This window comes from Mirounga angustirostris, unplaced genomic scaffold, assembly GCF_029215605.1.
Source record: "Mirounga angustirostris isolate CCGP_5_RB_7025 unplaced genomic scaffold, mMirAng1.0.hap1 SCAF_6, whole genome shotgun sequence".
In the NCBI taxonomy this organism is placed as follows: Eukaryota; Metazoa; Chordata; class Mammalia; order Carnivora; family Phocidae; genus Mirounga; species Mirounga angustirostris.
The window spans coordinates 77,840,409-77,862,097 of NW_026991714.1; the positions used below are offsets into that span (position 1 = coordinate 77,840,409).

General features: G+C 39.5%; 2 protein-coding genes across 3 annotated transcripts in view; both read left to right on the plus strand.

Moving 5' to 3' along the window:
* LOC123846388 (zinc finger protein 84-like) overlaps positions 1-21,689 on the plus strand; it is a 29,457-nt gene that overhangs the window by 1,352 nt on the left and 6,416 nt on the right. Inside the window, exons 2-5 of the mRNA XM_045877761.3 lie at positions 2,505-2,635; positions 6,902-6,960; positions 19,204-19,330; positions 19,604-19,699. Of these exons, the coding sequence (XP_045733717.2) occupies positions 6,946-6,960; positions 19,204-19,330; positions 19,604-19,699 (238 nt within the window). The 5' untranslated portion in view covers positions 2,505-2,635; positions 6,902-6,945. The remainder of the gene's footprint in view (positions 1-2,504; positions 2,636-6,901; positions 6,961-19,203; positions 19,331-19,603; positions 19,700-21,689) is intronic.
* LOC123846390 (zinc finger protein 33B) overlaps positions 19,289-21,689 on the plus strand; it is a 120,610-nt gene continuing 118,209 nt past the window's right edge. For both annotated transcript variants that reach the window (XM_064594583.1, XM_064594582.1), the window contains exons 1-2: positions 19,289-19,330; positions 19,604-19,699. The gene's annotated coding sequence lies outside the window, so the exon portion shown is untranslated. The remainder of the gene's footprint in view (positions 19,331-19,603; positions 19,700-21,689) is intronic.

The following is a 21,689-nucleotide window of genomic DNA, read 5'->3' on the forward strand; positions in this document are numbered from 1 at the left end:
CCAGTACATACATACATTCTATGTTATGTTAGTGGTGCTTGTGCTCTTTGAACGGAGATTTTAGTACTGTAATGAGGTAAAAGTGGTAGTCATTCTAGAGGTCACTTCATGGTCCTACCTGTGCAGGTGAGAGTCAGGGGTTAAGCTCAAACTGGTCTGGGTGGTCTGGGCCTTGTCCTGGCAGTCGCTGTTGTTTGAGGGGTGATTTTGGTTTCCATTTGCCTGAGTTAAGAGAGAAGCTGGAAAGAAGAGGTTAAAGAAAAATGTGGGACAGAGGTCAGTGAGTACAAGCAGGTGGGCAGTAAAGGTCCACTCTTGGGGTCTAGCAGGTGATAAATCCCTCCTCTAGTTTTATTCTGCTGCTCATTCTTGAGGGGCACAGGGCAAAGGTCCTCCTTCTATAGTTCCTGCCGGACACGGATGTAGTCATCGAGATTGTTAGCCGAGCAGAATTTTCCCTCAGCCAGTTTTAGATAAGTCTGTGGGTCACTAGGTTTAACTCTAAGCTGCTCCTATCTTTATGTTACTACCATCTGTAATTTTTGGCCTCCAGGCATTTGTATAGAATTGTATTAGGGAGCTCCAGTGGCGCAATCGGTTAGCACGCGGTACTTATACAGAATTGTATTAGTCAGTTAATGATGCAAAGTCTAAACAGCAGTCTAAGAGCAGTAGGATTATTAGTGGCCTCAGGACAGGGAGAAATCATGTAGTATTGGTTAATGCTGTTTTAATAGCCTGTAGACCTCATCAGGGGATCTTCCTTTTTGGTTGAAAGTATGTAGCCAGGCTGCCTGGTTGAAGATTTTTTTAATATCTATTTCCACTTCACTTGAAGTATTAATCCAGGTACAGCATGAGCTGTTTGTTACTGCACATGCTCCTCCTTCTTTTGGTAATAAGTAGTCCAGGGCTAATCATCGTCTAGCGCTACGTTGGCTAAAGAGTTCAGGGAAATTTCTAAGTTTTTGAGGGCATTTCCTGTGTTTTTAGCTAAGGTTTCTATGACATCAGTTAGTTTCCTTGCAATGACTTTATAACCTATAAAACCTCCCTAAGAGGCACCTACTCCGACAGCCAGTCTAACACCAACCAGAATTAGTTTTGAGGCTCTTTTTACCTAGTGGGAAGACTGAATATGGGGTTTTGGTAAAGCTAGCTCCATATTACCATTTTTCTCTCTTGAGGGAGGCTTCACTGTCCTCTTGAAATAATTAAGCCCGGGGCACCTGGGTGGCTCAGTCACTTAAGCAGTGACCTCTTGACTTCAGCTGAGGTCATGATCTCAGGGTAGTGGGAGCAAGCCTCCTGTCGTGCTCGTGCTCAGCGAGGAGTCCGCTTGAGATTCTCTCCCTTTCCCTCTGCCCCTCCTCCTGCTCACTCTCATGTTCTCTCTCCCTCTAAAATTAAATAGATAAAGTCTTCCCACTCAAAAGCAGATAGTACTTGGAATTTAGGATCTAGTGGGATGCAGAAAAAGGTATCCTTTCAATCTTACACCATGTAATATTTACTATTACTCGGTAGTTGGTCATAGAGTATAGGGATTGGGTATTACAGGTTGTATGTCTCAAGCAGCTTCATTAACAGCTCCGAGGCCTTGAACAAATCTGTATTCCTCACTTCCCAGCTTTTTAATAGGTAAAATTGGGGTGTTACATGGGGATCTGCATGACCTAATCAACCTGTTAATCACATTTAAGAGCTTGTTAATTACTGGGTGGATCCCTTGTATAGCATCTGGGGCCAGCAATCTATCTGTTTCAATTTTACTTTTACAAATGTGTTGTTAATGGCATGCCCCCACCTGCCCTCACACCCAGACTTTCGGGTTGACTTGCCTTAAGATTTTTTGGGGGGGAGTTTCCTGTTTTAAATACGAGGATATGTTGTAATAATGACATAAATTCAGTTCCTTGGTATTTAGGGACTCTAATTGCTAATTTGTTGTGTTCTGAACTTACTGTGGGCCCCAATTTGTCTAAAATATCTCATCCTAAAAGAATATGGGGCATTCTGGCACATATCAAAAAGAGTGTTTTAACAGCTTTGATCCTATTTCACAAGTCAGAGGATCCAGAAACCTTTTGATGTCTCCTTTTCCTGAGATTCCTTTCATATTACAATTTTTGTTAGAAAGGCTACCCTTCTGGGTGTTGAGTACAGAGAAATTAACTCCAGTATCAAGTAAAATTCAACTGGCTTCCCTCCTACTGCTGAGAGTTACTCAGGGCTTCTCTTGGGAGATGAGGATCTAACGGTCCAAGACCAATTGGGGAGCCTTGTGGCCCTGTCATATCTCATCTTCAGTTAGGGACAGCCGAAATGAGCCTGCTTTGCCCTTCTTCCTTCTGTTCCGGGAGCGGTTCGGGCAGTTCTGTTTCCAGTGCCTTTCCTGCTTACAGTGTGCACATTGATTGGATCCCAGCTTTGTTGTTGGTCTCTTGGTCCCACAGAGGGGGCTCAGGGCACTCACCCATAGATGTCTTCTTTTCCTCTTCCAGGTTACTTCATGTAGGCTGGAGAGCTACCACCAAAAGAGCAGCTTGCCTTCTCATCTTCTGGTCTTCTCTTAGGTCCTCCGTCACATCCAGTTATGGAACACCTTGAAAGCTAGTTCTGGAAGCTGAGCAGGGTGAGTATCGGGACTTATAGCCAATTCTGGAGTTTCCTTTGGATGTCTGGAGCAGTTTGAGATATGAAATAGGTTATTAAGGACCATTCAACTACCCTGAGCTTCAGGGTCCCAGTTTATATTTCGTCTTAGGGAGTTTTGTAGTCTTTCTGAAAAGGCTGATGGATTTTCATCTGTCCTTTGTTGAATCTCCCTTAATTTGGACCAGGAGATCTACCTACCTCCTTCATAGCTTTTAAAAGAAGCCCTCAATAATGCCCTAAACTTTCTCTCTCATTGTGGGAGTTGGGATCCCCCTCAGAGTCAGCTCTTAGCGCTGCTTCCTCATTTAGTCTCTGAAAACCTGATCCTGGCTGATATTCTTTATCAGCTTCCTGTCTGGCTTCTGCTAACACAGCAAACTTTTCTTCTACCATTAAGAGAGTGGTTAGCAAAGCTTGCGTATCTGTTCAGATGGGTTGTGGGTAAAAAAGATATCCTGCATTAAATGTATAAATCACAGGTCAGCCCATAGCCCTTTAGTGTGTGCCTTCCAGTTATACAGGTCCGAGGTCAAAAATGGGACGTGCACATTAACGAGACACCCATCAACATCAGGTACTCGTCTCAATGACAACATCCCATCCCTGGCTTAAAATAGGTCCCTAATCTGGTAGTGCTACCTGACAAGGGAGGCTAAAGGGATACAGAAGACATTGGGGAAGGCTTTGGGGGCGTTTGTAAAGGATTAGAGATGGGTGCTCATGAAGCTGGGGGAGCTGAGGCCTGAGTACCAGAGGAATAAGGCAAAGGCTTATTACGATTTAATGACTTGGAGGAGGAGATGGAGATGGGGACAGACTCCCTGATTCACCAGAGGGTACAGGACGCATTTTTAGGGTTTTCAGTTCTACCTTTTTACAAATCCTATTGCAGCCCTCCTTTTGATGTAATGCCATAAAGCACTGATCATATGGAATCTCTTCCCGTTTTCTTTCTCTTTTACAAAATAAGCTTAATTGTAGTGCTGTATTAAAACTTAAGGTCCCATTTTCTGGCCACTTCTCTTCATCCTCTAGAGTCTGTTATTGTGGCTAGGCTGTGTTACAGAAGAAAGTCGTCTGTTTTTGGGTTAAAGGAAGGTAGTCTAGCGCTTTCCATTTCTGGAGGTTACAGCCCAATGGAGGCTCTCCTTCAGGGTGGAATTGTCCCTCCCATAATCTGAGATTCTTTCTTAGGGTCTCCTCTTACCCTTCCTCAAGGTAACTTACAGTGTTAATGGTTACACACAACCTTACCCACAATATGTATGAGACTCGGTTGACTTAAAACCAAGCCCACAAGGAGAGTGGTTAATGCTAAGGTGTCCAAGTGGGTCTGGGTAGTTGTGCCTTGAGGAGCAGTGGTCTGGTGCACAGGCTGCCTCTTCTAGCCCCTCAACATCGAGGCAGTCCCAAAGGATTTACTTGGGGAATGGCGCAGGGAGAACCTAGTTTAGATTCAGTAACTCAAGGCACACTTCCCTTTTAAGAGGAAAAACAAACCTGGAACAGTGTCAGATGTCCCCAACAAACATTAACAGGTCAAACAGAAGATGGAGATATCCTTCACCCTTGCTGATTCTAGACTAGTCTCATTTGGGCCACTTCCCAACTGCCAGGCTAAAGCATTCAGCCTCTGAATGGCCAGGTGTTATCCTTTGCCACCCAGGGATGTCTGACTCGACTATAATGAGCGTTCAATCCCCTGGAGTTTTGACTAGAGAGGCCCTGTTCTTAACCGACTGCCAAACTGCCAGGCTTTGTGAGACAACTCAAAGAAAATACTGTTACAGTCGTGCCGTAGGCTTGGCACCACTTACCCTTGTGGAGAGATTCTCAGCAAGAGGCTTGGAGTGGCCACAGTGTCTTCAAGGGGGCAGCAACACCAGTCCAGCAGCACAGACCCCAAGAAAGGAGAGCCCCTTCCAAGGATTCCACCCCCAGTCCTGGTTAATTGAATGGGTTAGCCCAGAAGGGCTGCCGCTGCTCACTGCTCCATCCTTTGGAAACCAGGTAACCAGAGGGCAGAACCTCAGAGGGACAACAGTCCCATCTGGGTTGCCAAATTTGTGACCAAACTAACATGAGATTGCTCCTTGGTGTGTCCTAGAACTACATCAGGTGGATTGTTGCACGAAGCAAAATTTATTTGCAGCAAGTAAGGAGATCACGGGGAACCACTTCCAAAGCCCTGACTCTCCGAGCAAGGGTGGATAGTTCCTTTGTTTAGGGTTAGGGAAGCCTTGTCATCGTATGTAGAGGCAGGCATAAGGTCAGGCATATGTCTTAAGGAAACATGCTTATACATACAGTGTATGTTAGTAAATGAGACTTGTGTTCATTTTTGGGCAGAGATTTTAGTTTTACAATGAGGTAGAGGTAGTTGTTGATCATTCCAGAGGTTGCTCCGTGGTGCATCTGTGCAGGTGTGAGTCCAGAGGTTAAGCTCCAACTGGTCTGGGTGGTCCGGGCGGCTGGAGGTTTTGTCAGGGCAGTTGCCTGAGGGGTGGTTTCAGTTTCCATTTGTCTGATTTAAGAGATAAGCTGGAAAGAAGAGCTAAAGGACAAATGGGGGACAGAGGTGGGTACAACCAGCTGGCTGTGAAGGTCAGGTTTTGGGGTCTAGCTGGGTCCCCACCACATCAGACACCTTACTGCTATGTTTAACCCTTTCACATTTGATGTTATTGTTGACTTGGTTAGATTTATGCCCACCATTTTGCTATACTTTCCTTATATATCTCATGTCTTTTTTGTTCTTTTGTTTCTCCTTTACTGCCTTCTTTTGTATTAAGTGGATATTCTTTACATTTTCCTTTGATGAATTTTTAAATTATTTTTTTTATTTTTAAATTTTTTTTTTAAGATTTTATTTATTTATTTGACAGAGAGAGAGAGACAGTGAGAGAGGGAACACAAGCAGGGGGAGTGGGGGGGGAGAAGCAGGCTTCCTGCGGAGCAGGGAGCCCAATGCAGGGCTCGATCCCAGGACCCTGGGATCATGACCTGAGCCGAAGGCAGACGCTTAACAACTGAGCCACCCAGGCGCCCCTAAGTTATTTTAGACTTAAAGAATTATGGTCAATATAATGCAGAGATTCTGTCAAAAGCAATTATCCGGGTTCTAACAGGAGGCCTGGTGGCACCATCAACAAGGAAGTCACAGGCAGCGGTGGGGAAAGTCAGAGGCCTGAGCTGGCATCACTCCAAAACAAAGCCACAAGAAAGCTGGATCCATCCAGATAGGCCCACGAAGGTGGGTGCCATGACAGGAAACTCCAAATAAGGAAGGAAAAAAACCCTTGCTTCCAAGAAATCCCCGCCCCGCATAATGAATATTCTACCCCCTAGTTAACAACTGTACATAACAGAGAAACACAGACTCCCAACACCCACAGTTCTTGAGCATGCTTGCTCGCTCTCTCTTGTTCTCATATCTTGAGAGTGTAGTTTCACTTTAATAATAAACTTCCCCACTGTGTTGTGTCTGTCCTTGAATTCTTCCTCGTGATGAGACCAGGAACCTTTGGGGACACTTTTGGGTTGGGCCTGGTTGAGGCTCCAGGGCCCAGGGTCTCCCCAGTTCATCCAGTGACAACTCTGTAGACCCTACATTAATTTCCTCTATTTTTAACATCTTACATTAGTATGGTATGTTTGTCCCAATTAATGAACCAGTAAAGTGCATATGTTTTCATATTTCCTCAGTTTTTCTGTAATGTTCTTTTTTCTCTTCTGAGTTCCTTTCTAGGATCCTGCACTACATTTAGTAGCTGTCTGCTTAAGCTCCTCATGGCTATGATCATATTCAAAACTCATGACTTCTAAGTACTTTCCTTCTTTTCACTCATTTCTGTGTTCTTGAGACTATCTATCATTATGGTAAAAATCCTATATAATGGTATGCTATTGCACATTTCTTCCCAGCTCTGTTCAGTGACATCATGTTGGTAGTCTGTAATTGGCCATGGCAGGAGTATTTATGTGTCTGAAATGGGCAACTAAAAGTCAGGGTTTTTTGGGTTTTGTTTGGGTTTGTTTGTTTGAGAGGCTGTTATTAAGTATTTGAGTCTATTGGCACTACCTCTATGTGGCCATTCCCTCTCTTTTTAGGAACCAACAGGACATTGGCCCATAGAAAGGCATTTTACCCACCGGTATGCAGCGTATTTGTAGGCAGGTAAATCAAGGAGCTGGAAGGGAGGCAAGATCATTTATGACTCATCTCTCTTCTATTATTTCTCAGTTGTATCTTCATACATCTCCATGCTTTTTTAAGAACACCAGAAAATGAACAAACCCCAGGTGAGTTGGGTTTTTTTTAATTCCTATTTTGTTTTACATTAGTTCTTATGCATAAGATATAACCTTTAAACTATAAACGTAGAAATAAATAAATGTCAACTGTGTGGGAAATATGGAGTAGCAGATTAGTAGCAGGGCTAAGGGGCTATGACGATGACCTTCAGGTACTTAATGTTGAAGTTGACCTTCAAGTACTTAATGTTGAAGTTGTCAATGCTGAGCTATACATCTGTCGCTGATAGCAATAGCAAACATTATAATAGGAAGTGTAGTGAAAAGGAGAATAACCTATAATGATTCTTAATGGTACACAAAGACTTCCCTAAAATTGTGGGATGACATGTTCTACAAATGCGTCATTTAGGTTTAGTTCAGGGATGGTGGTGTTTAGGACTTCTGTATTCTTTCCAGTTATCTTCTTCTATTAATTACTGAGAGAAATACTGAAGTGTCCAACTATATTAATTTTTGTCTGTTTTTCCTTTCAGTTCTATCAGTTTTTACCTCCTATATTTTGAAGCTCCTTTGTTAGGTACATGTACATTTAGTTTTGTCTTGGAAAATTGACCATTTATCATTAATGTAATGTGCCTATTTATCTTCAGTAATATTTCCTATTATATAGTCTGTTTTGTCTGATATTAACGTAGCTACTCCAGCTTTCTTTGGATTATTGTTTATGTTGTATTTCTTTATTTTTTTACTTTTAATTTATGTATTTTTGTAATTAAGGTCAGTTTCTTGTAGTTAGTATATAATTGGTCCTGTTTTTTAACCTAATCTGATAATCTTTCTATCTGGTTTGATTAGAACATTCATATTTAAAAATTGGTTGTCAATATAGTGGATTAAAATCTTCCATTTTGCTAGCTATTTTTCTATTTGTTCTCTTCTTTATTTCTTTTTATCTTTTTTTCCTTTGGAATTTGTTTTCTATTGTTTCATTTTATCATTGCTGCTGTCTTATTTTTTTTTAAGATTTTATTTATTTGACAATGCCCGCGCACAAGCAGGAGGAACGGCAGGCAGAGGGAGAGGTTGAAGCAGGCTCCCTGATGAGCTGAGCTCAACGTGGGGCTTGATCCCAGGACCCTGAGATCATGACCTGAGTCAAAGGCAGACGCTTAACCACCTGAGCCACCTAGGCTCTCCTTGACTTATTATTTATACCTCTTTTTTTTTACTTTTAAAAAAGCCAAACACTTATAATACCTGTTTTTAATTAATCAGAGCCTCCCTTCAGATATTAAACCACATGATGTTATAGTATAATGACCTTACATCAGTATATTCCCAATTATTCTTTCCTATTCTCTGTGCTATTGCTCCATACATTTTACTTTAACATATGCTATGTGAACATGAGACAATACTACTATTTATGCTTTGGACAGTCAGTTATCCTTTAGAATAAGGATTGGCAACCTGCAGCCCATGGGTGAAATTCAGCTCCCTATCTGCTTTCACAAATTAAGTTTCCTGGGAAGACAGCCTCATGTTTTCTTCTATGTATTGTTTGGGGCTACCTTCACAATACAGTGTTTACTGTCTAGTTCATTACAGAAAAAAATTTCCAACCTTTGCTTTAGAACACTTAAAAATTGGGCAGGGAGGAATTAACTTAAATTTTCCTTTTTTATTCCATTTCTGTCACTCTTCATTTTTATGTGTAGATTCAAGTTTCACTGGTGCCATATTCCTTTAATATTTCTTTTTTTTTTTTAAGATTTTTTTTATTTATTTGTCAGAGAAAATGAGAGAGTGAGAGAGGCAGGCAGAGGGAGAAGCAGGCTCCCTGCTGAGCAAGGAGCCTGATACGGAACTTGAGCCTAAGGCAGATGATGCTTAACCAACTGAGCCACGCAGGCATCCCTCCTTTAATATTTCTTGCAGAGTAGTTTGGCTGGTAAAGAATTCCTTAAATTTTTATTTTTCTGGGAAGGTATTGTTTCTTTATTTAAAAAAATTTTTTTTTATTTATGTATTTGAGAGAGTGAGAGCACAAGCAGGGGGAAGGGCAGAGGGAGAGGAAGAAGCAGGCTCCCCACTGAGCAGGGAGCCAGACATGGAGCTTGATCCAGGACCCCAAGATCATGACCTGAGCCAAAAGCAGATGCTTAACTGACTGAGGCACCAAGGCACCCCTATTTCTTCATTTTTGAAGATGTTTTCAGTAAATAATTCTTGAAGTTATCTTGTGGGGGGGGAGTTGTTTTTGTTTTTTAGTTTTGAAGTTTTTTTAACTTTTAATTGAAGTATTGTTGACATAATATTAAATTAGTTTTAGATGTAAAACATAGTGACTTAACTATTCTATAACATGAAATGCTTATCACTGTAAGTAAGTTACAGTATTTTTTACTGTATTTTTTTTTTGAAAGATTTTATTTATTTATTTGAGAGAGAGAGAATGAGAGAGAGAGAACACCTGAGAGGGGATAGGGTCAGAGGACGAAGCAGACTCCCTGCCGAGCAGGAAGCCCGATGCGGGACTCAATCCAGGGACTCCAGGATCATGACCTGAGCCGAAGGCAGTCGCTTAACCAACTGAGAGCCACCCAGGCGCCCTGTATTTCTTTTTTTTAAAAGATTTATTTATTTGACAGAGAGAGAGACACAGCGAGAGAGGGAAAACAAGCAGGGGGGAGTGGGAGAGGGAGAAGCAGGCTTCCAGCTGAGCAGGGAGCCCAGTGGGGGGCTTGATCCCAGGACCCTGGGATCATGACCTGAGCTGAAGGCAGACGCTTAACGACTGAGCCACCCAGGTGCCCCTTGACTATATCTCTTATGCTGTACTTTTTCATCCTTGTGACTTATTTATGTTATAATTGGGAAGTTTGTACTTCTTAATCTCCTTCACTAATCTCTCCCACTCCCCCCTCCCCTGTACTCTTTGCAACCACCAGTTTGTTGTCTGTGTTTATGGGTCTGTTACTCTCTTTTTTTTTTTTTTTTTTTTTTTTTTTTTTTTTTTTAAGATTTTATTTATTTATTTGAGAGAGAGAGAGAGAGAGAGAGAGTGGCAGAGGGAGAAGCAGACTCCCTGCTGAGCAGGGAGCCCGATGTGGGACTCGATCCCGGGACTCCAGGATCATGACCTGAGCCGAAGGCAGTCGCTTAACCAACTGAGCCACCCAGGCGCCCTGTTACTCTCTTTTTTGTTGTTATGAGTCTGTTTCTCTTTTGCTATTGTTTGCTCATTTGTTTTATTTTTTAGATTCTAAATGTAAGTGAAATATAAATGAAATCATATGGTATTTGTCTTTGTCTGGTTTCACTTAACATAATACCCTCTAGGTTCATCCATGTCACAAATGGCAAGCTCTAATTTTTCATGGCTGAATAATACTCCATTGTGTATGTATACTACATCTTTATCCGTTAATCTATCGGTGGACACTATTGCTGCTTCCATATCTGGGCTATTATAAATAAAAACAGGGGTGCATGTATCTTTTTGAATTCTTATTTTTGTTTTCTTTGTGTGAATACCCAGTAGAAGAATTACTGGGTCATATAGTTCTATTTCTAATTTTTTGAGGAACCTCCATACTGTTTTTCATAGTGGGGGCAACACTTTCCCACCATTCTGTCCACTTTTTAATTGGATTATTTGGGGTTTTTTTGATGTTTGTGTGAATGCTTTATATATTTTGGATATTAACCCCTTCTCAGACATGTCATTTGCAGAGAGTTTCTCCCATTCATTAGGCTTCCTTTTCATCTTGTTGATGGTTTCCTTCATTGTGCAAAAGCTTTTCAGTTTGATGTATTCCTGTTTATTTTTGCTTTTGTTTCCCTAGCATGAAGAGACTGATCCAGAAAAGTATTGCAAAGGTTGATATCCAAGAGATTACTACCTGTATTTTCTTTTCAGAATTTTATGGTTTCAAGTTTTACATTTAAGTTTTTAATCTATTTTGAGATTATTTTTGTCTATAGTGTAAGAAAGTGGTCCAGTTTCATTCTTAATGCATGTAGCTGTCCAGTTTTCCCAGCACCATTTATTGAAGAGAGTGTCTTTTCTCAATTGTATATTCTTGCCTCCACTGTCATAGATTAATTGGTGTTCTCTCTCCCTCTCTTTATGTGTGCATAAAGACTCACAATTCTGTTCCATTGACCTATATATGTATTTTTGCAACAGTACCATACTGTTTTGATTATTGTAACTTTGTAGTATTTCTGGAAATTTAGGATTGTGATACCTCAAACTTTGTTCTTCTTTCTCAGTATTGCTTTGGCTATTTGAGGCCTTCCGTAGGTTCCATACAAATTTTAGGAAGTTTTTGTTCTAGTCTGTGAAAAACACTATTGGTATTTTGATAGGGATTGCAGATCTATAGGCTGCAATTTATAGATTGCTTTCTGTAGTATGGACATTTTAATTTTAACAATATTGCTTCCAATGTATGAGGTTAATATATCTTTCAATTTATTTGTGTTGGCTTCAATTTCTTTCATTAATATGTTAAATTTTTAGAATACAGGTCTTACACCTCTTAAGTTAAATTTATTCCTAGGTATTTTATGCTCTGTGATACAGTTGTTAATGGTATTTTAAAAATTTCTTTTTCTGCTATTTTGTTATTAGTGTATAGAAACAGAACAGATTTCTGTATATTAATTTTGTATCCTACAACTTTACTGAATTCATTTATTAGACCTAATAGTTTTTTGGTGGGGTCTTTAGGTTTTTCTATATATAGTATGATGTTACTTGCAAATACAGTTTTACTTGCACCTTATCAATTCAGATGCCTTTTCCTTTTCTTGTCTGCTTGCTATGGCTAAGAATGCCAGTACTATGTTGAATAAAAGTGGTTAAGAGTGTCATGTTCCTGATCTTAGGCAACAGGTTTCAGCTTTTCACCATTGAATATGACATTGATTGATTTGTGTATATTGAACCATCCTTCCATTCCTGGAATAAATCCCACTTGATCCTGGTGAGTGATTTTTTTAATGTATTGTTGGATTTGGTTTGCTAATATTTTGTTGAGAATTTTTCCATCTGTCTTCCTGAGAGATATTGGTGTATAATTTTCTTTTATAGTGTCTTTGGCTTTCCTATCAGAGTAATGCTGACTTCATATAATAAATTAGGAAGCATTCCTTCCTCTTCTGTGTTCTGGAATAGTTTGAGAATGATAGGTATTAACTCTTCTTTAAATCTTCGGTAGAATTCACCTGCGAAGCCATCTGGTCCTGGACTTTTGTTTTTTGGGAGTTTTGTGATTACCAGTTCAATTTTATTTCTAGTAATTGTGTTTTTCCCCCAGATTTTTCTATTTCTTCATGATTCAGTCTCAGAAGAGACTATATGTTCTAGAAATTTATCCATTTTTTCTAGATTGTCAATTTTTTTCTAGGTTTTACCAATGTAATTTTTTATAGTAATCTCTTATAGTCCTTTGTACTTCTATGGTGTCAATTTTAACTAATCCTCTCTCATTATGTTTGAGTCCTCTCACTTTTTTTCTTGATTAGTCTGGCTAATTTGTCTTTTCGGAGGGCCAGCTCTTAGCCTCATTGATCTTTTCTTTTTTCTTTTTTCTCATCTCTGTTTCATTTATTTCTGCTCTGATCTCTATTATTTCCTTCTCTCTCTCTCTTTTTTTTTAGATTTATTTATTTATTTTATTTTTAAAATTTATTTATTTATTTATTTTTAAGATTTTATTTATTCATTTGAGACACAGAGATAGAGATAGAGAGAGAGAGAGCATGAGCAGGGAGAGAGGCAGAGGGAGAGGGAGAAGCAGGCTCCCCGCTGAGCCAGGAGCCCGATGTGGGGCTCGATCCCAGGACCCCAGGATCATGACCTGAGCCGAAGGCAGACGCTCAACCATCTGAGCCACCCAGGTGCCCCCTATTTATTTATTTTAGAAAGACAGAGACAGCTCAGGGGGAGAGAGCTACAGAGGGACATGGAGAGAGAGAATCTCAAGTATAGACTCCTTGCTGAGTGCAGAGCCCAACACAGGGCGCACTACCCTGAGATCATGACCTGAGCTGCAATCAAGACTCAGATGCTTAACCAACTGAGCCACTCAGGCACCCCTCTGTTATTTCCTTCTCTGTGCTAACTTTGGGTTTTGTTTTTTCTTTTTCTAGTTCCTTTCAGTGTAAGGTTAGATCATTTATTTGAGTTATTTCTTGTTTTTGATGTAGGTCTTGATCACTATAAATTTCCTTTAGTACTGCTTTTGTTGCATCTCCAAGATTTAAGACTGTTGCATTTTCATTTTCATTTCTCTCCAGATTTTCTTTTTGATTTCTTCATTGACCCATTTGTTGTTGAGTAACATGTTATTTAGGTTTTTATTTATTTATTTATTTATTTATTTATTTATTTTAAATATTTTATTTATTTGACAGAGACACAGCGAGAGAGGGAACACAAGCAGGGGGAATGGGAGAGGGAGAAGCAGGCTTCCCAATGAGCAGGGAGCCCGATGCGGGGCTCGATCCCAGGTCCTGGGACCATGACCCGAGCCGAAGGCAGACGCCCAACGACTGAGCCACCCAGGTGCCCCTAGGTTTAGATTTAGATTCTCATATTTGTATTTCTTCTAGTTTTTTTCTTGTAACCGATTTTTAGTTTTCTCCTGTTGTAGTTGGAAGAGATGTTTGGTATGATTTCAATCATCTTTAATTCATTGAGACTTGCTTTGTGGTCTAGCATGTGATCTATCCTGGAGAATGTTCCATATGCCCTTGAATGTGTGTTCTGCAGTTTGTGGGTAGAGCGTTCTATAGATATCTGTTATGTCTATCTAAACTAATGGATCATTCAAAGCCACTGTTTCTGTATTGATTTTTTGTTTGGATGATCCATGCATTGATGTAAGCAAGTTGTTAATGTTTCCTACCATTATTGTATTAGTGTCAATTTCTCTTTTCATATGGTAATAATTGCCTCGTGAATTTGAATTCTGTTTATGTTGGGTGAGTATATATTTTCAATTGTTATATTCTCTTGTTGGATTGATCCTGACCTTTTTTGGTTTTTGTTACCATCTTTGTTTCAAAGTCTATTCTGTTTGATTTTGATATCCCCTGCGTTTTTTTGTTTGTTTGTTTTTAATGATTATTCCATTTGTTTGGAATATTTTTTTCCATTCCTTTACTTTGAGTTGGCCTGTGTCTTTAGATAGCATATAGATGGATCTTGTTTTTTTAATCCATTACATCACCCTGTGTTTTTTGATTGGAACATTTAGTTCATTTACACTTAAAGTAATTATTGATAGGTATGTACTTACTGATGTTTTGTTAATTGTTTTCTAGTTGTTTTCTGTTCCATTCTTCTACTCTGTTCCATTGTGGTTTGATGGTTTTTATAGTCTTATGTTTGGATTCCTTTCTCTTTATTTTTTTGTGCATGTGTTACAGATTTTAAGTTTGTGGTTACCATGGGATTCATATACAATATCCTATGTATATGGTAATCTATATTATGTTGAAGGTTGCTTAAGTTTGAACACATTATAAAAGCACTAAATTTTTACTCCCTCTTCCACATTTTACATATATGATGTCACATTCTGTATCCTTTTATTTTGTGTATCCCTTGAGTAATTTTTGTAGATATAATTGATTTTACTACATTTGCATTTTAACTTCTATACTGGCTTTATAAGTGACTAATCTACTACCTTTACTATACGTTTGCTATTACCAGTGAAATTTTTTTCCTTCTTAATTTTCTTCTCATTGTGGCCTTTTCTTTCCACTTAAAAGAGTCCCTTTAATATTTCTTATAAAGCTTGTTTGATGAACTCCTTTAACTTCCGTTTGTTTGGGATACTCTATCTCTTCTTCAGTTCTGAATGGTGGCCTTTCTGGGTAGAATATTCTTTGTTGTAGGTTTTTTTGTTTTGTTTTGTTTTTCTTATAGCACCTTGACTATATCATACTATTCTCTTCTGGCCTGTAAAGTTTCTGCTGAAAAAATCAGCTGATAGCCTTATGGGGTTCACCTTGTGTGTAACTGCTTTTCTCTTGCTGCTTTTAAGATTCTGTCTTTATCTTTAATTTTGTTTTAATTATGTGTGTTGGTTTTGACCTCCTTGAATTCATCTTGTTTGGGGCCCTCTGTGCATTGTGGACCTAGATGTCTATTTCCTTCTCCAGGTTAGGGAGGTTTTCAATTGTTATTTCTTCAAATAATTTTTCTGCTTCCTTGTGTCTCTTTTCTTTTGGTACCCCTATAATCCAAATGATACTTGGCTTGATGAGGTCACAGAGGTCTTTTAACCTATCCTCATTTTTTAATGTAGCTTTTTCTTTTTGCCGTTTAGCTTGGTTGCTTTCCATTACTCTATCTTCAAGATTGCTGATCCATTCTTCTTCATCCTCCACTCTGTTGAAGAAGTATTCTAGTATATTTTTCATTTTATTCTGTCCTTCAGTTCCAGCTGGTTCTTCTCTATCTTTTGTATCTCTCTGTTGAAGATCTCAGTCACTTCATCCACTCTTCTGTCCAGTTTAGTAAGTATCTTTATGGCCATTACTTTGAACTCTATCTGGCATATTGCTTATGTTTATTTTGATTAGGTCTTTTTTTGGTTTTGTCTTGTTCTTCTCATTTGGAACATGTTCCTCTGTCTCCTCATTTTGTCTACCTCTCTGTTTCTGTGTAATAGGTAGGTCAGCTATGTATACTGGTCTTGAAAGTACTCACCTTGTGTAGAAGGGACCCTGTTCCCTGTAATGCAGTCCCCCTGGTCACTAGAACCAGATGCTTCAGGAGTGTTGCATTGTTGCTGAGCCACGATTGCTGTGGGCATGCTGGTAGGTGTATCTCACTCTCAGCTTAGCTACATGTAATGACCTGCTTTGCCTGCTGCATGCACACTGGTGTGCAAGGCTTGCTCTCATCCTGGTTGTCTGCACTTAGCCACTGGGACAGCTTGGGTACACTGATGGGCAGCACTTGCTCCCTGCACAGCCAGCTTAGAGTCTTGGCACATTGGTGTGTGGGATTAGTTCCCCTCCTGCTCAGGCCTTGAGTCACATTGGAGAGGCACCTTCTTTGCTGGGGCTGCCCACCAGCTATGGTGGGGTGGAAGCCACTTTGGAGGAGCACCAAACCCAGGGTGGGTTAGGTGGGGCAGCACTGGGGTGGGGCACATTGTGCTAGAAAGGTAGATGGAGAGTGTTTGCACTGGCTCTGTAAGCATCTGGCTGGGCTTTGGGAGGGCAAGGAAAATATTGCCCTCCAGCTCTGTTGTTTCTGGAGAAAGCTTTTGTAGATCCCAGCACTTCCTGTACACATTTTCAAATTAGTTAGTAAATCTTGAAATATACCCAGGTGCTTTTCAAACTGCTCCTTTTGTGCTGTGATTATAACATTTCTTCTAACATTTTATGTATGTCATTTTATTGTGTTCTAGTTTATATGGTTCCTGGTAAAAAGTCTGCTTTAATTGTATCTTTATTCCTTTTTTGTAATATTTTCTTGTTCACTGGCTGCTTTCAGGATTCTCATTCTCAATCTCTCTCTCTCTCTAGCAGTTTTAATATGTTGTGTGTCTTTATGCTTTTGGGAGGCATTAATGCAGCTTGGTATTGTTGAACTTCTTGGATTTTTGGTTTGTTTTCTGTCATTAATTGCAACATTTTTTTTAAGATTTATCTGTTTATCTTTGGGGTGGCGGGGGGCTCCGAGGGACAAGAGAGAATATCTCAAGCAGACTCTCCATTGCCTGGGGACCCCGACGTGTGGCTCAATCCCACAACCCTGAGATCACGATCTGAGCCGAAATTAAAAGTTGGATGCTTAACGGACTGAGCCACCCAGGCAGCCCAGTTGCGAGTAATTTTAAGACACTATTTCTGAAAGTGTTTCTTCTGTCCCATTCTTCCCCCCACCCACGTCCAAATTATGTATATGTCGGAACATTTTATTGTATTTCACAGATTTCACAACTTTTTTTTTTAAGATTTTATTCATTTATTAGAGAGAGAGAGCACGTGCACAAGAGAGAGCATGAGAGGGGTGAGGGGCAGAGGGAGAAGCAGGTTCTCCATTGGGCAAGGAGCCCAGTGCAGGACTCAATCCCAGGACTCCAGGATCATGACCTGAGCTGAAGGCAGCTGCTTAACTGGCTCAGCCACTGTGGCACCCCTATTTCACAGCTTTTTAATGTTATGTTCTATTTTTCACTTTTTTTGTCCTTAAGTTTCAGTTTGGGTAATTTCTCTTGACCCATCTTCAAGTTCATTGATTCTTTCCTTAACTCTGCTGATTGCTGATCAGCCTTTTGAAGATGTTTTTCATCTGTTACTGTGTTCTCATTTCTAGATTTCCATTTGGTTCTCTGCTGAAATTATCCATTTGATTTTGCATGTCATGTACCTTTTGAGTCTTAACATACCTTAGAGTCTTTAACATAATTAGTTATAATTCAAGTTCTGTTGGATAGTTTCGACATCTATGTAATATCTGTTTCTGATGGTTACTCTGTATCTTGGTAGTATTTTGTTAGTTTCTTTCCTTTTCATATGCTTTGTAACTTTTTGTTGAAATGTATATATCTTGTGTCATACTCTGAACTGGGGTAACTACGTTTCATTGCTGGAAATGGGTAATTCCCTGCTAGGCCTTTAGTCCAGGGGTTTAACTAGTTAGGAGTTTGGCAGGATTTGAGAGTTATTTTTCTGTTACTACTCTCAATGAGGCATAGACTTCGACTTTCTGTAGAGATACCTTGTGTTTTAGGATACAGGTTCATTTACCAGAGCTATTTCTGTTCAATTCTGAGTTTTAAGGGTTCTCTTTGCTCTGTGTCTCAGAGAGGGTCTCTTTACATGCTTTTATTTATTTCCTGTCTTTCAGTCAGCAATATTCTATTGGTACTTGTTATTCTAAGCTTGTTAGCTTGGTGATGAGAAGTTGTGGGCAGAATGTGTTGTCTCACTCCAATATAGCGTCAGTGTTAGGTCTGCCCTGTCCCCCCACCCTTTTTTTTTTTTAAGATTTTATTTATTTATTTGACAGAGACAGACAGTGAGAGAGGGAACACAAGCAGGGGGAGTGGGAGAGGGAGAAGCAGGCTTCCCACTGAGCAGGGATCCTGATGCGGGGCTCAATCCCAGGATCCTGGGATCATGACCTGAGCAGAAGGCAGATGCTTAACAACTGAGCCACTTAGGCACCCTGCTCTGTGTCCTTATGTCTGTCCTGTGTCCTTCTTGGTTCTCTTGCCCCTCCCCACCCCCCCGCACCCAGCTATAGTTGTAGACTCAGTGCATAATCCTGCCCTCCCTCAAGGAATAGAGTAAATGCCCAGTGGGGTTCACAGAGAAAAAGCCTGTAAAGGGGCGCCTGGGTGGCATGGTCAGTTGAGTATCCTGCTCTTGGTTTTGGCTCAGGTCATAATCTCAGAGTCATGAGATCGAGCCCTGCAGGGAGCTCTGTGCTCAGTGCAAAATCTGCTTGAGACTCACTCTCCCCCTGTCCCTCCTCTCCTCTCTAAAATAAATAAGCAAATTAAAAAAAAAAAAAAGGCGGGGGAGAGGGGGAGGAAGGAAAAGAAAAGATGCCTGTAAGAAGGTGCAAGTCTCCTCCATGTCTGTGGTCTGAAGGGGTTTCACACTCACAGGCCCTACAGCTTTAACTCTTCAATTAAGCACAAGTTGTGATATGAGATAGTTAATCTTTCTTTTCTGACTCCAGTATACATTTTACATTTTCTTTACTTTTTACATATTCTTTTTTTTTTATTTTATTTATTTATTTGACAGAAAGAGACAGCAAGAGAGGGAACACACAAGCAGCGAGAGAGGGAGAAGCAGGCTCCCTGCAGAGCAGGGAGCCCAATGCAGGCCTTGATCCCAGGATCCTGAGATTATGACCTGAGCCGAAGGCAGCCGCTTGATGACTGAGCCACTCAGGCGCCCCTACTTTTTACATATTTTAATATGTTCTAGTAATATCTTATTTTCAATTTTGGACTGTGTTGTGTCTGTGTAATATTTAGTTTTCTAGAGAACAAGAACAGTGTTTTATTCTCCTTAGTGTTCACATCCAGGGCATTTCAAGGTGTAGAGCATTAATAAAATAAGCAGAATGTTCTTTTACTTTTCTTCTATAAAACCTAATACAAGGTAATGTACACAGTAGGCATATTGTAACATCAATTCTCAACAGTGGGAAGAATTTGTTTCCATATTTCTTTCCTGTGCCGCCCCAATTGTGACCACTTCAGACTGAGCAGAAATGTGCTGTTCCAGGGGTCACTGTCATTTGGAGATGTGGCTGTGGACTTCTCCCAGGAGGAGTGGCAGTGCCTGGACCCTGCTCAGAGGACCCTGTATAAGGATGTGATGCTGGAGAACTACAGTCACCTTGTCTCAGTGGGTAAGCAGTTTTCACATCAGATTTTGTATAGCATGCATTTTATTTCTTAGATACCAAAACTTTTGATCTTTCAGAGTTAATATTGTTGAGACTTTTGCTTCAGGAGTCTGAGGTTATTAATCTCTTTTGAGCACAAGGAACAATTTTTGTATTGTCACATCCTGTGAAGGTTTAAATGAGCATCATCAAGGTGCAGCTCTGGAAATTCTATGTCCTCTCTCCTTTAGAATTGCTGTAGCCCATGTCCAAACTATGTCGTTTTTCCTTTTACAGGGTATCTCATTAAAAAGCCATCGGTGATCTTCAAGTTGGAAGAAGGAAAGGAGCCATGGATATTGGAGGAAGAATCTCTATACCAGAACTACCCAGGTGAGTTAGTGAGTACCAGAAAGGTTAGTGAGGAACCCAGGGGGGATTATAATCTAGGTGGTCAGTCTAGGAGTTGGACATTATTTAAAATGTTTTCTAAGAATCTCTTCCTAGTATCACCTACTTTAGAAGTAGAGGAAGAATATATATATGATAAAATTAGAAGAGAAAAGGGTAATGCTTGAGAAGGAATGTAAACTGTTTTTCTGATTGTTCAAATTTAGGGGTCCAGGGATATCATTTATGCAGACAAGCAAGTAATACTGGCTTTTTTGTGTTTAATAGCACAAAGATAAAACTAAGAAAGGTAATAAAGTCTACTAAAATTTGGTTCTTGAGGAGAAGGGAGGAAACAATGTTTTCAGTGTTACGTGTTGTATAGTAGTACTTGATACTATTTAAACAAATTACCTATAGATTAATAGGATTACAAGTTCATATTCATCAGATTAATGTAACAAAACTACAGTCTCCTTAATTTTACAGTTATCCTTCTGTTGGTACCTAAAAAAAAAAAATGAGAAAAAGACCTATTTTAGTGCCTAAAAAACATTTGCAAACAAGTGGAAGTGTATTTGATGCTAAAAGGAAACCCTCGGTAAATCCTACGGAGTAGGAAATAAGACATTCCCTAGTTATAGTCTGATAAAACCAGAAATTGGTAACAAAATTATTAAGCACACGTGACAAACTATTTCTTTTGTATTCTTGAGTATTTTTTCTTTGTAAGCTTCTAATATTTTTCATGTTCTTGCTTTACTTCAATATCAGTAAGAACTATATTCCCTCATGCTTTTATTTTTTCCCCATTCCTAATTGTAGTTGGTGAGAATTTTTTTGTTCTTGATGGTGGTAATTTTGTATTTTTGTTTGCCTAGAATATGTCTTTTTTTTTAGTAGCCTGACAAGATAAATCTATGCTCCCCCTATTATTTATTTCATGAAATTTAAATTAACTTGCCTTTTATTGGCTACTGCATTCTGCCTTATTTGGCTGCTCCAATTTTATTTTTATGTTGTTTACACTCAGGCTAAACATCATTAGATCCACTCGCATCAAATGTCACTTAGGCATACTGTATGCTTTCCCATGTCACACCTTTCTTGCTTTCCCTGACTAGATACTAAATGAATTAATAAGTGAAAATTACTCAGAACATTTTTTAGTATATAAGTAAAACAGTGTTTTTACTGCTATTATATTGAATGTCCTTATAGTACAAGTTAAGTGTATCTGCTTCTAAGAAAGAGACTTCAAATGTTTGAGCCAGTGTAATCTCTTCTTTCTCTCAGTGCTCAGTGTGCAGTGGGTCTTTCAGAAAAAACAAAAGTAAATGATCTGTTACCTGATAATATCTACCTTTTTTCACACTTGGGGTATGATCTAACAAAGAAAATGGCGATTGTGTTATTCTTTCTTACTTTGGTATATAACCTGAAATAGGCATTTGATAAACACATGTTGATTGGAATCAAGGAGAGGAAAAATTTCATATTCTGAAAACGTGAAGGATCTCTGTCTGATTACTTACATGAACCTGTAATTCCTGATTCAGGAATAAAACGGCATAGTGTCTAAACATTTGTGTTTGAAAAAGCTCTCCAGGTAATGCTCATACACCCAGCGTGTTGAAGTCTATTGATTTAAAATTACTCAGGTTCACAGAAAATCAGACTTAACAACACCCTGTTATGAGCAGTGGTTATAAAGTATGGTCTGCAGACCTACCACATGTTTTTGTAAATAAAATGTTTTTGCGACACAACCATACTCCTTTGTTAACAATATGGGCTTTGGCCAATTTCATGCTCTAATAGCAGAGTTCAACATTGTGACAGACAGGTATGGCCTGCAAAATCTAGAATGTGTACTATTTTGCCCTTTAAGGAAAGGTGTGCCATCATCTGGATTGAAGAATGAGAATAAAATTTCATGAACCACTTTAAATTCAGCATTTAATTAAGAAGAAAATTGTCATTCTCTCAAATC